General features: G+C 38.4%; 1 protein-coding gene across 8 annotated transcripts in view; it reads left to right on the forward strand.

The window, feature by feature from the left end:
• Positions 1-14224, forward strand: part of CNKSR2 (connector enhancer of kinase suppressor of Ras 2) — a 146723-nt gene that overhangs the window by 49491 nt on the left and 83008 nt on the right. For 7 of the 8 annotated variants that reach the window (XM_088668692.1, XM_035115478.3, XM_088668693.1 and 4 more), the window contains exons 5-7: positions 1553-1594; positions 5131-5250; positions 12984-13043. In XM_088668692.1, the coding sequence (XP_088524818.1) occupies positions 1553-1594; positions 5131-5250; positions 12984-13043 (222 nt within the window). The remainder of the gene's footprint in view (positions 1-1552; positions 1595-5130; positions 5251-12983; positions 13044-14224) is intronic. The other variant, XM_088668696.1, reaches the window with a different exon arrangement.

Below are 14224 nucleotides of genomic sequence, written 5' to 3' on the forward strand. Positions count from 1 at the left end.
AACGACTCACAGTGCAGTCATAATCACATCTACTCAGTTGTAAGGCACACTGAATTCAGTGGGATTTTTTCCCTAGTAAGTTGGTACAGCATTGCAGCCTAAATTTCCTAGAAACATTTCTCTGGCTAGTTTGCCTTTGTTTGTTGGTGATTCACAGCAGTTTTGTTTTAAGAATTGTTTTGGTAAAAAGGTACCTCTGAGGAATTGCAACCTTTGGTTGTAAGCCGTGTCTCCCAAACAATCACACCATACTTCATCTCCACTTCCAGGAAATTAAAAGTGTGCTTATTAAGTATCCTTAATAAGAAATACATCTGTACACCAATAATACAGCTTTAATCCTTGATTTGTAGTCTAAAGTCGTCATTTCTTTCTGACATGCCAGCTCATGAAAGGAATTCTTTTTGCCATGAAAAAAGGTCTGCTAAAATACCTCTCCTGGAAAAATTCCAGAAGGATAGCCATGTTTTACTTTGTCTGTAACAAATATAAGAAAGCATATATTAAAAATAAATAAAAACAATTTCATCATTGCTTAAGTGCCACTGGTCTCTTCAAATTAACCCAGAATGACCACGAGTTTCTCTGTAGTCCTTGCCATATTACCTAAAGTTCCTGCAAGATTTATCAAGCTTGCCAGCATGGGATACAAATGAAATAATAATAATAATAATAATAATAATAATAATAATAATAATAATAATAATATATTTATTATTTATACCTGGCCCATCTGGCTGGGTTTCCCCAGCCACTCTGGGCGGCTTACAACAGAAAAATGAAATAAAATAATCTATTAAACATTAAAAGCCTCCCTAAACAGGGCTGCCTTCAGATGTCTTCTAAAAATCTGGTAGCTGTTTTTCTCTTCGACATCTGATGGGAGGGCGTTCCACAGGGCAGGCGCCACCACCGAGAACTTTGGAGTAATGGATGGCACCAACATGTCTCTATTGGTGCTACCATTAAAAAATGTTAAAGATGAAAGATAGGTTAGTAGTTTTACTCTCCAGTGTGGATAAAACGACCTGAAAACGTAGGCTTCCTTTCTACTGAGAAAAAAATTGTGATATTCCAGTGTTGAATTCCACCCTAAGTGGTTAAGTGTGCTTAGCAACAGTAGTTTTTCTGTATCTGCAGCCTTAGAATGGTGCTTCTACATTCTGCTTTCTAATTTTCTTTATAAATGTTTGATTGATTTATTCAAAAAGAAAGAAAGCTAAGAGCCTGGGGGCCCTACTGGCTTGGACATGAGTATCCCCTGTGCTCCTGCTGTGTCCCCTGTCACCAGTCCTGCCTCTGATTGAATAAGTAAATCAGTGATAGAAAGAATTGAAAAGAATGGTGAAGGAAAGATGCATGCATGCATATCTGTGAAGTTGACATGGACATTATTTCTATATGAATACAGATGGGATAGAGGATGTCTGCAAAAGTCTATGAACAATTAAAATCATTCCTTTGTTTCTAGATTTAAACGTATCATTGGAACACAAAAATAATAATATTTCCGTAATATTTGATGTACTCTGTTATTTTTGTTTTTCCCCAGGATTGCACAGTATATGAAACAGAGAACAAAATTCTTCATGTGGTAAGTAGAATTTTTAAAATCATATATGCTGATAATGAACTCAATTATCTGAGTGCCAATTCTTATAGGAACAAAAACTGCAACATGCAGGCTGACAAGGGTTGCAGCGCCGCCACCCCCACCAAAAAAACCAGCTCAGTGAGGATTGTATATGCTTAGTGACCACAGAGCTGGCTGACTGTTGGAGGGGCCTTTGGAAGAAGAGAACTATAATGGTTTATCCTGAAAAAGGGAATCACAGTGCAACATTTTCTTTCAGGTCCCTCTAGTTTCCTTTAATAGTCTTTTGGTCACTTCAGCATTATCTTGAGCATTATCTTTTAAAGTGCAAAAGTAATCAAATAATCAAATATGGTATGCAGCTTTCTCTTACAATTAGAGCCCTCAGAGCCCTAAAGGGTGTCCTTACTTCCAAACAATAGAGAAACCATTCTTGTCACTCTTTCTGGCTCTTTTCATAAATATTCACATTAATCCTCATTAATCCACATAGTTTCTTGCTTCCCTTTCCTCCTGTTTGTGCATTCTACTCCCTTCTGCTTCATAGAATCATAGATTTGTAGTTCCTCCTGGTTTCTCTCCAATCTTTGTGTCTTCCTCCTTCTCTTATATTTTGAAAGATAGTGTGTGTATGCATGCTTATAATATGCATTAATCTGATTCTGTATTGTGATATGGATTCTGGTAAACTAGTGCAGTGTTTCTCAACCTTTTTTGGGCCAAGGCACACTTGTTCCATGAAAAAAAATCACGAGGCACACCACCATTTAAAAAGTTTAAAAAATTAACTCTGTGCCGCCCTATATTGACTATATAATTATGACTGTATGCATATCTCATTAAGAGCTGAATACCCATTTCTGGTTTTCTTTTAAAGAAAGGTATTACCTGCTTGACATTTTACATCATACTGTATTAGAAATCTATTGGTGTGCATTACTTACACAATTTTCAGTATCCAGCCTTGTCAGTAACCTTTGTTCTTTATTAACCTTCCATTAAGAGCTGAATACCCATTTCTGGTTTTCTTTTAAAGAAAGGTATTACCTGCTTGACATTTTACATCATACTGTATTAGAAATCTATTGGTGTGCATTACTTACACAATTTTCAGTATCCAGCCTTGTCAGTAACCTTTGTTCTTTATTAACCTTCCATTAAAAATAATTTTTCTTAAACAATGGTATTTAAAAGATTTCCCTGCACAGCAGTTTGCCACAACTGAAAGATGTGCTACATACAAGGCCTCAACTTCGAACTTTTTTTTTAAGCAGCCAGGTATCAAAACTCCTTAATGGCCCAAACCATCTCTGTCTCATCAAAAACCTCACTCCTGCTCACTAAACGCTGACAGGATCGGCCACATTATTACACACAGCTTCAACGCGAACAAAGGGCAGCCTTGCCACTTCCTCCAGGGAGCTGCTTCTCCACCCCCACCCCCAAATGCAATGTTACTATTTACACACAAACACACACACACACACGTTATCAGTTTACCGCGGGGGAACTGCAGTGCATGCTCCCAAGCGAGCAAAACAAAAACAAGCCCATCCACGCAAGAAAGACCTCGTCCTGGAAGACAGCGCAACCGCTCGCTCGCAAGTTTGTTCTGCAAACCTCGTCGGGGGCCGGAAGGAGGCTCTTCGCAGCCGCTGGGTCGTACGGCTGCGGCGAAACCCCCACCCCCACCAGCAAATGCAAAGGGAACCCCCCTTCTCCATCCCGGGCCTTGCATTCTAATAAACAGGCCGCCGAGGCCGCCTCCCGCTTAGGAGGAGAGAAAGACGCGAGGCAGCGGGAAGGGGCAGAGAGCTCTGCTTTGTCGCTTCCTTACCCGGAGCCTCAGGCATCGGGGGGGGGGACGCGCCGCTCGCACCCAGGTGGCATAAAGGGCAGCAGCGCGGGAGGCGGGAAAGAGGGAGAAGAGCGGAGGCGGCCGCGACTAGGCCGAGCGGCGGCTGGGCGGGAGGCGCAGGCAGGACCCGACCCGAGTCGGCCGGCGGCGGGAACAGAAGCAGCGTCGTGACCCGTCCGGCTTCAAATCGCCCTTCTCCCCGCCGCACGTCGCGGCACACCAGCCAGTGTCTCGCGGCACACTATTGTGCCGCGGAACAGCGGTTGAGAAACGCTGAACTAGTGGCTGTAAATAATGTGAGTATAGCTCTAGATCCCTGATGATCGCCTTCCAATGCAACTACTCTATTCCGAACTTAAAAATGGAAAGCGTAATGCTGGTGGCCAACAAAAGAGGTTTAAAGACTGTCTCAATGCAAATATTAAAAAATGTAGTATAAACACTGACAGCTGGGAAACACTGGCCTGCGAGCGCTCCAGGTGGGCTTTGAAGACACTCGATCTCAGGGCGCAAGAGAGAAACGTGCTAAGAGGAAAGCACGCTTGGCAAATCCACACCGTGATCAACTCCTGCCTGGAAACCAATGTCCCCACTGTGGAAGGACGTGTAGATCCAGAATTGGCCTCCACAGTCACTTACGGACTCATTGTTGAAATTGTGTTTATGGAAGACAATCTTACTCGGCTATGAGTGATCGCCAAAGAAGAAGAAGAGTCCCAATTCCTTGTGCTTAACTTTTTCTAACATATAGTACCTCTGCTTGATTGCTGGTAGATAACTTTTCCCCTGAAGCCCCTATGCTACAGCCCATGCTATCAAAAGTGTCCATTGAGGAGGCTGTTTCAAGGTCGGGAGAAAGAAAAATCAAATTTTGTAAGCAGCCTTCTCTTTGTGCAATTTTGGATTTAGCTAGTTGTTTTAACCTCACAGCAATCCTACAAGGGAGGCAAGGCTGTGCCCAAGGCTACTCTGAACTGGGTTGATATTTTAATGTGGATTTCCTATATCTTCTTTAATGGTAGGTGGCTGTGTACTACACACCCATGGAGTAATAAATAAAATGGAACATTTGAGCTATAGTATATTATAGAATTACCGGTAACCAGCATATTCTGCATGTCAGTGGAAAACTTCAAATTTGTATTTAAATCCAAAACCTCAATACTCTCCATCATGAGGGTGCTGATAGAGCAGTAGAAGAAAAGGAGGTGTTAAAAAGTGAATGTAAATATTTGTAGATTGCACACAGCCATTGGTGGTCTGAAAATATGTACCTTGTTGTATTCTTAAGCCAATTATTCAAGAAAAAAAACCAAGAACAAAATCTAAGTCAGGTCCAGACTGTCTGAACAGCCCTTAAACCATTTTTTACATGGCACTACCATGGAAGTAGGGATAAGTGTAGAAATGTTGATGCTATTTGAATCCTTTTCCCAGTCCTGCTCAGGTAGAAGAATTCCAGGTTTTTTGGATTGTCCTCTAATCATGATCTTTCTAGAATAAGGGATAGGGAGTATGCTTGTTCCCCAAAGAATGAAATTCATTGCCACTTAGATAAAATAGGAATTTAATCTGAATACATTATAATGTATTTTAAAGGCCAAACATGATTACTGTCCACTGTTATGAGTTTTCATATTCTTGATTGTTAACGGAAAATACTCTTTTTTATTTCTAGTGTAAGACACTGTCTAGCGTCTGTGACCACATAATCTCACTCTCATCTGATCCTCTTGTGTCTCAATCTGCTCACCTGGAAGTGATCCAGCTGGCAAACATCAAACCAAGTGAAGGGCTGGTAAGATGTACGCAGTTAATCAAAACTGTCATCCAGGATGAAAGAAATACATTCTACGAATAAGATCTGTATTTGGCATATCTAGTCCTTCTATCTGTAGATGTGATTTTCAGTCAGCCAGTGGAAATTGCATATTAATAATTACTGTATAAAATTCTTAAGGAAATATTGAACAAAAATAGTACCAGTTGAAAGCTACCCCTTAAGTACTGTATCTTTAGAGGTTGGTAAGCTTGCAAACCTGTGTCCCTCCTTTACGTCCTGAGTCACATTAATGAGGAGCTCACAGTGCAATCCTATACATGTCTACTCAAAAGTTGAGTTCAATGGTGCTTACTCCCAGGTAAGTAGGTGTAGGATTGCAGCAAGAGGCTCTGAATGCAATCAGATATTTAATGAAGTTGCTTCTAGGTTAATGGGTTCAGGCCTGGGATGTGGATTTCTTGCATCCCATAAAATAAATTTATATGTAGCAGCTGAAAGTTCTTAAAGAAAATACTTCCATCTTGGTTTCATAATGAAGGAAAAAATCCTGGTTAATTTAGGAAAATGTTTCCCCCCCTGTTATAGCATGATTTATTGATAATGTTGTTACTTATATGAACTTCAGTATATTTACAATGAGTTACGCTTTCCTGGGTTCCTCATATTTGATATGAATGTTTATGCAACAGTTAATAAGCACTAAGGGTTGTAGCCAAGGCTGAGCAAGTGAAATTCTACTTGTGCAACAAATTTTCAATTTCCTCTCCTGCCCTGTGCCCCACAAGTGTTCTGGAGGCTCCCCCAACCCTCTGGAGCTCTTTTTGAATTTGTGGTGGGGCTGAAGTAGTTCTGTTTTCACGAAGTCTGATGTACCAGCAGTACTGCAGCATGTGATAAAGCTCAAAGTCTTTATTTTAATGGATACTTTATATATGTCGCCTGAAGCTTTTTAAGACTGGATACTATTTAAATATTTTCAAAATTTGTTCATACTGTACTTGGTGCACTCAGCCCTGCCCAAACCGTCCATTCCTACTGTACTACTATACTGCCGTTCATTTGTAATCTCATATTTGTCTCAGTGCCACCAGTTCAGGTAAAGACCATTTTCAGTACCATTGTCTGCTGTTTTTTCCATCTCACATGTCGTAACTAATGTTGGTTCTTCATGGTTTCACTGGGATTCATAAACCTTTCCTAATTCAGCTCTCCTTTTATTGTTTTCTTCTTCCAGAAGTGCCCTTTAAGATGTGACCAAAACTATTTTTTTTTACTGTAAATTTTCTATGTTTCAAGCCTCTGTGGTTGGTTTTCTGCTGCTTTGTCGGTTTAGATGGCAAGGTTCTCCATGCATGGAGCTGTTTATTCATTATTTGTTTATACAGTAAAGTTATGCCTCTTAAGAGTACTTCAAGAACAAAAAATGGATGGCAGAAACATTGAATGTATCTTCAGATTTTTAACTTTTGCCTTTCCCCTGTAGACAGTAAGCTCTTTAGGGCAGACCCAAGTGGTATCAATTTCCTGGCAAAACATGATATTTGGGCATTCTGTAAAGTACTGAGTTGTAATGGTTCACTGCTTATGTAAACTATTTTCGACACCTATCATTGAAAAATGTTTCGTGAGCTAAATTTGTGTAAACTACTTAAATTTCTGCAATAATGATTGCTATAGAAGTGTGAATGGATGTATTCAAACCTTGCTATGATTATCATGGGTATTCAGCAGTTTTGAAGGGTCTTCCAGATATTTGTATGTAGGAAAATGTAAGCAGAACAGCTGGGGAAAATGTGAGGCACAAATGGTGAGGGTTGTAGTCTGGGGTGAGGTCTGAGGGCAGAATAAAGAAGTCGGGGGGGGGATCCCATTCATCCTCTGGGCCTGAGATTTCTCACCACTGATCCCCACTTCTTACTGTTGCCAACTGGAAATAATAACAACAAAAGATAAATGAATTACAATAATACATGTTAAAAGAAGGCACAGACAACAAAGACAAGTAAAACCTCTTCAGCTAAGGTATAGGCAATATGAGCTCAAGAAGGATGGAAATAAGGAACAAAGTGAAGTAAATGGTGGTTTTTTTGCCAACTTTTTATTGTGAGTGCTTTTTAGGAACCAAATGGTTGAACTATAGGCGATAAAAACAAGATAGAGAGGGTGGAAGAGTGGGCAGGAAATGAGCTGGCTGCTTATTTTTTAATGAATGTATTTCAGCTTTTATTCCTTTTATATTTGAGGGCTCTAAGACTTAATTGCTACTGACATTGTTGGGATGTTAGACATTATTAATTTAGTGTACCATTTGTGATATCAAAGAATATATGTCTTTGGATAGCCTTGCACAATTGCATGGTACTAGGGATATACTGTGATCAGTGATTAATGTATGATCAGTGATTAATGTATGAGGAAGTTGTATACCATGTGCAAAGCCTGAGGTAAAGTATAGCTTGCAGAATTTTAAGACACAGGCAAGAAAATAGCTGTAGTGGTTAAGAAGCATCAAGATTCATTCATATGATCAATTTGCAGATTTTTATCCAGATGGGTTGGTTTGTAGGAGGAGGGTAGAGATTTTACACCACTGGTTTAATTATAATCACTGTTGTGTATTTCTGTGATCTAGATTCTCAAAATATGAATTGGACTTGTTTAACTAACACTTGTTTAACCTGCCAAGGACCATTATTTCACTTTTGCCTGGATTCAGCATTTATCAGCAACTCTATATTTAGTTTTTGGTGTCAACTGTGTAGGGCTGGAATCTTGATAGAAAAGAAAAGTCAGAAGTGCATTTTTATCATTGTGCTGATAAAACCTAATTTGGCATTCCTGAACAATTAAATTCCCAAGTTCAAACAGCAAGACACAAACTTGAACAGAAAGAGACAGAAAGAGAAAGAGGACAGGATGGACTTGTGGGCATTTTTCAGGGAAGGCAGGGAAATACCAAGTAACCAATCATCACCATTCTTGAACTTCACAGCTAAGAACCAATAGAAATACAGTGGCAGGTTTTACAGGTAACACCACTAATATCATATAATCAATTGTATCAGTGGGCATGGAGAAACATACAGTAATAGGATTAACCTCTCTAGAATGCTGTGTAACAAATTTATTATGGCATAGGTTTTATGAACCAGACATCATTCTTACTGTACAATCATGATGATTTGTGATTCAATACTGGTTGTGCCTGAAAATATTTTAGGGCAAATGTACTGCTTCATTTCTAATCACTATATGCCCATAGCTTCCTGCTGAAATCCTTCCCCCCCCCCACAATTTTTTTGGTTTATTGCTTGTGCTGTAGCACAAGAATGCCCCTTGCCCAGTGGTAATAATATGGTAACATTGGAAAGCATTGCAAAGCAGTTAATAAAGCAGAATGTATATGACCTGCCCAGTATAAATCCACCACTGATACATTAGTATTGCATCAATGGCATGTTGCAGAATATACCTGCAAAAAGGGTCATTCTACAGGGCCCCAAAGTTCCTTTTATCAAATGCATGCAGTGTTATCCTCAGTTGAATTATGCATACGGATACAGTGGAGGAAATGTAAATAGTGAGTCAGAAGCAAATGACATGCAAAATATACAAACTGTGACAATTATGTTAAAGTTTAAATATATGTATAATAAGCATAGAGACCTTTTGCAAAGCAGTACTGATTATAACATCCAGACATTGCTAAGTTAATTTACAAATTTTTGACTGTTTCTAATATGTGATAAGATTAAGATTAGTGTTGGTATAACAATGTTGTTTAGACAAGAAAGAGTTGTTCTCAGAGTTGTAAACAACATCTGAGTTTAGTCAATCTCAGTTTTTGAACCATACAGTATCTTAAGAATCCAATCAAAATGTTCCTTAAACTAAATCATGCAGGTTACATATTCTCTTTGTAATGTTACTCAAAGTTTTTTTTTTACAGAGAGATTAACTGGATTATCTCCTATCAGAACATGATAGGTGCTTCAGAATCTTGGGGATTTATATTACTGAAAGATGCACATTAAAACCCCTTATTCACACTCTGAAGATGTTCCTGTTTTAAGTATGTAAGAGATAAATACTTCCCACTTTGCTATTTATGTTCAAATATAAACCCTGAACACCACTGTGTAGTATGTGTAACAAGTGTTTGACAATTGTATTATATAGAACAGTTGCCATAGCTTATTTATTTGGTGATACCTTGCCGCCTCATGAAGCTTCTGCTAGAGGTCCGCTCATGGGTTGCTCCTGCCATAAGAAGCAGTACAGAAGCTAGGGGGCGCAGGGGCCACACAAAAAATCCTGCACCATTCCCTACTCCAATGGAAGTTTCTGCTGAATCTGTTTCTTCAATGGACATAAGGAGTTACTGTGTTGAACACCAATGAATATCCAAGCTATTGTCTTTATTTCATTAAATGACTGTTAGAAAAAAAAGGTAGTCTAAACATAGTTACATCTTATATCCTATTTGTTTGAATAATGCAATTTGTTTTGAAGCTTTTTCTTTTAATATTTGGAAATAAAGTAAACCTCTGTGCTTCAAGGAAGATCTTCTGCAGTGCATCCTCCCACCTGTGCCTTTTCTGCTCAGTGAATGCTTTAGGTGTTCTGTCTCCCTAGAGTGGACTAATTTGCTTGACATTTCTCATCTTTGCATATTTATGCCCTTATTATCTTCAGAGTAATGACATAAAATGGTCTGTGGCTACTTACCTGAAAAGGGTGTGTTTTATGTCATGACTATGAAAATTGATACATGTACTATCTTCAGCTATGTTGAATTAACTTGTTTTGAGTTCTGGATTTTCCTTGCTTTATGTGTACTGTTTCAGAAAACAATCAGCAGCCAAATGTCTATTTTTTGTTGTTTTTTAAGTAAAAGCAAGAAATTTGTTTTGGGACACAGGCTTCTTAAAGGTAATCTAGCAGCTCTTTATTGGTGCTAGTTATAACTTGATATTTTTACATTAAAAGGATTTCTGTTCATTAGTGCTGGTCCCTTGTGCAAAGCAGGCTGACAAGACTCCAAAGCTCTATATAGCTATAAAGTACTATGGCTCCCCCTGCCCCATTCAAGCCACCAGAGGTCAGACGGTGTACAGATTTGGAGGAAGAATAAAAGAAAAAGGACAAGTTGAAGAAACAGTATCAATATAATACTGCTGGAAAAAGACTCCATTTTCTTGAGTTTAGCATTTGATACAAGGCTGGATCAAAGCTGTAGTAGCACCTAAAATGTACTGCCTGAGGTGGCCCCTCATTCCCATATTAAGGCTAGCCTTGCCATGACAATAGAATGCTTTCAGTAATAGTAGCAAAATCAATTTCATCCTGCAGAGAGGTTTGCCTTTGCTGTAAAATCTTTAGAGGTTCTAGAATGTATATTGCATTTTACTGTCATTTTAATTCCATAAAGAAACCGGTGGTTGGATATGGCATGCTTGTGTTTGAACACAATTTATCCTCTCTACTTTTCAGTGACAGTGAAGTTACTCTGTAGGAAATTTACCTTTGTCTTTGATGCTGCTAGTAGATGGCATAGAAAAATTACATTTATAGCCCATCATCTCTTCATGGATTAAAGCTTTCAGGCTCTGTAAGGTCCTGAATATCTTTTTTTATAAAAACAGGGGAGCTATTTCTGTGAATTCTTCTGGCTCCTCATTGTAAATGATAAAGGGTAATCTTTCAGATAGGTGCTCTGCAATGGAAGTAGAATAGCCATTATCCTCCCCCCCCCCATTTTATTCTGTACACTGCCTTGAATGTTTCTTGAGAAAGAGAATCACAGGTGAAGGACACTCCTTTTTTTCTTTAGCAAGTGGTACACCCAAAATGTCAAGCAAATAAGCAAATTATTTCATCATAAAGACCCAGTTGTAGCCAGGCTCACAAACAGGAAACCATCCAAATTGTACACAGTGTCAAAAAAATGCAGTTTGCCTCCTCATAGCCTACTCCAAAAACACACTGAAATGCTCAAAGGCTGAAAATGAAATCGAACACCACGTGGGTAATGCACAATCCACATAATATGTCCCCTCAAAGAAAAAACCCAGATGGAAAAATTCCTCCAGATGGACTAGGAGAAGGTGAAAGATTGAGTTAATGCCACATTTACCCATCAATGCACGCCTACCATAGTGCTGAACCATACAGACAGCACTGTTGAAGGAGCCATAATACGCTGTGCAAAGCTGGTCAGGAATAGCATCATTTACTGACTAGCCTCTGGGAAACAACCTAAATTCATCAGGAGATTATTTTGGATAGTGCCTAAAGGAGGCATTTAGAAGGATTCAGAAGGGCCTTGCCCTGCTCCAATTAGCTTTCTACAACTAAAAGAAAACAAGATTTCATTTATAAATGCAGTGGTCTAATAATGTGAATATGCAGAAGACCATTAAAACTATTGCCCTCATCAAGAAAATATCATATGGGTTGTTGTAAAAGTGGAAGAGGATCAACTAAAATATCCTGGGGCATGTGGTCCACATTGTGTGGTACAAGATGGAAAAATAGTACGATAGAGGAATTTAGCTTCTCCCAGCAACTATTTAATTCCACTTGATTAGAACATTTTTGAATGTGATAATCCATAAAGCACCTTAGATGTAGGTTAGTATTCAACCAGTGGTATAACACATGTAAACATGCCCTAGGTCATAAAAATATAGCTCATGTGCTCCATAGAGGCCTCAGTTCATGTACCATTTCTAAAACTGGGCATATTTTATTTATCTTTGTGATCCGTATTAATCAGCAGGTATGAATTGGTTATATACAAATTCTATATATAGTTCTTTGATCAAAATACATTCCTTCTTTTGCAGAATAATACTTTTACTTTATTTGTAGATCTAGTGGGTAAATAGAAGGCTCACAGGTTCTGCAGGTTTGCAGTTTAGCTGAATTGCTTTTAAAGTTTTCAGTTGTTTTAAAATTCTCGACTATATAGTCACTATTTCAGTATCTCAGAATTACAATGTGTCTTTTAAAATATTGGATTTTAAACAATATGAGTTTATACTATTTATGTTACTGATAAATACATGTAGTGATGTTTTGGTCAGCTGAGCTGGTTTCTAATTATTAACTCAGAAGACTTTAATTTAAAAAATTGTGGCATCTCAAATCTTAGATCAATGGCACTGTACTCTCTCCTGTGGACCCCCCCCCAAGATTTTACAGTTCAATATGTAAATCTGTATGCACTATGCACAGGATGTGCTTTGATTCAATACTACCCTGGATTTGCCTTTTTCAAGGGATTGTGTTTAGTGTTATAATGGAATGCCTATGGATTCTACTTATAAAATTGACACTTTCTCTGGTTATGTTCATATTATAACCTTACACTTGAGGTCAGTGAATATGAAATTGTTCCCACCTTAAATAGCTCCACTGACATAGTTCATTTCAGTCTTGCCATGTGGATTGGGATTTTTTCCCCATGTCACTACAATATTTTTACAGTGCTATGAAGACACCTCTTAATCCACATTGTGAGCCATTGCATACAAATGAGTTGCACCTAGAGACACCTGCTGCAACAAATAAAAGGCATTTACATGTATTTTCTTCTGACAGAAACACTTGGTATTCCAGTGGCATGTGTTAGTGGTATTACTCAAATGCTGTTAGAGAGATGTTAGATGGGTGGGACATTTATATTGGATGGCAATAGTTTGCAAGAACTTTACAATTTTTTCCCCATGATGTCTTTTTCTTAGGGTATGTACATTAAATCAACATATGATGGTCTTCATGTAATTACTGGAACAACAGAAAATGTAAGTATTGTTATCAAATTTGCTGCAGTCTGAAACATATTTTTAATCTAAACTTTGGATTATGATGCCCCTTTTGCTTGCGTACGTGTGTATTAACTGCAAAGGATCAAGAGCATGTTTGGGGAAGGAAGGAGTGCACGTGGGAGAACAGCTTGAAAGAGCTTGGGCTAGAGTTGTGAGAAAGTTAGCTTCAGTAATGCGTATAAACTGGACTTTGTTCAAGGGAGGAAAATGTGTATCGCCTTCATACCTTGTTGTGAATTAAAGGAAATTTGTCTTAATTCGGATAGGATTTTGTGCTAGAGTTTGCTGTGGTGCAATAAACACATTTCCTATCGAATAATGTTTATTATTTTTTACTGGAAATCAAATAATATTAAAAGCTGATAAGTTAATATCCCATCTAAGCAACACACACACTCCTTCATGTCTTCTTCGTTTATAAAAATATATGTAATGTCACCAGACCAACTAATGAGAGTCTGAGAAACGATAGTCTCTCTTGCTAACATTCATCTCTACACATATAGTAGCCATTTTCAGACCTGCGCTTATTCATTTGTGTTGTATGAGAGGTATTCTCTAGGTTCCTCTAAAGGACAGAACCCACCTTCTTATGAAGGAAACTCAAACTGCTGAAAATATCTGAAAATAGAATTTCCACTGACATTCTTAAATCAACCATAGAATTCTTCTTCCCATACTTCACCAGAAGTATGCTTATCCTATTAAACTTCAAGTCACCAATAGTAGTGTTTGTAGATTGTTTACTATAGTTGGAAAGCTCCTGCCACTACAGTTTCCCACAGGAAAATACCTGAGGGTTTCCAACAGGTGTTCTACTGTAGGTTAGGGGCACAGCCCACCACCGAAATGCTGCAACCCTTTGCATTCCTGGTACTTAATGTGCATGTTAGTAAACTAGTAACATACTCCATCCTGTATCAGTTTGGCATGCATGCTCACACAATTGCATTGCTTCTCTATAGTAAAAACTTCATTGAAACTGCCTTGATTGAAGCTTCCGTTGGGATGAAAGTCACATCACAGTGACTAACAAGATCCCCTGATCAGTCTCTTTATCTAATCAACATGACTAATCACAATGATAGGTCTGAATTCTTGCAAATTTAGTTGAGGCTATAAGTGAATTGCTAATGTGCGTGGAGCAGAACAATATG

This window comes from Zootoca vivipara, chromosome 4 (genome assembly GCF_965207765.1).
Source record: "Zootoca vivipara chromosome 4, rZooViv2.hap1.1, whole genome shotgun sequence".
Taxonomy (NCBI): Eukaryota; Metazoa; Chordata; class Lepidosauria; order Squamata; family Lacertidae; genus Zootoca; species Zootoca vivipara.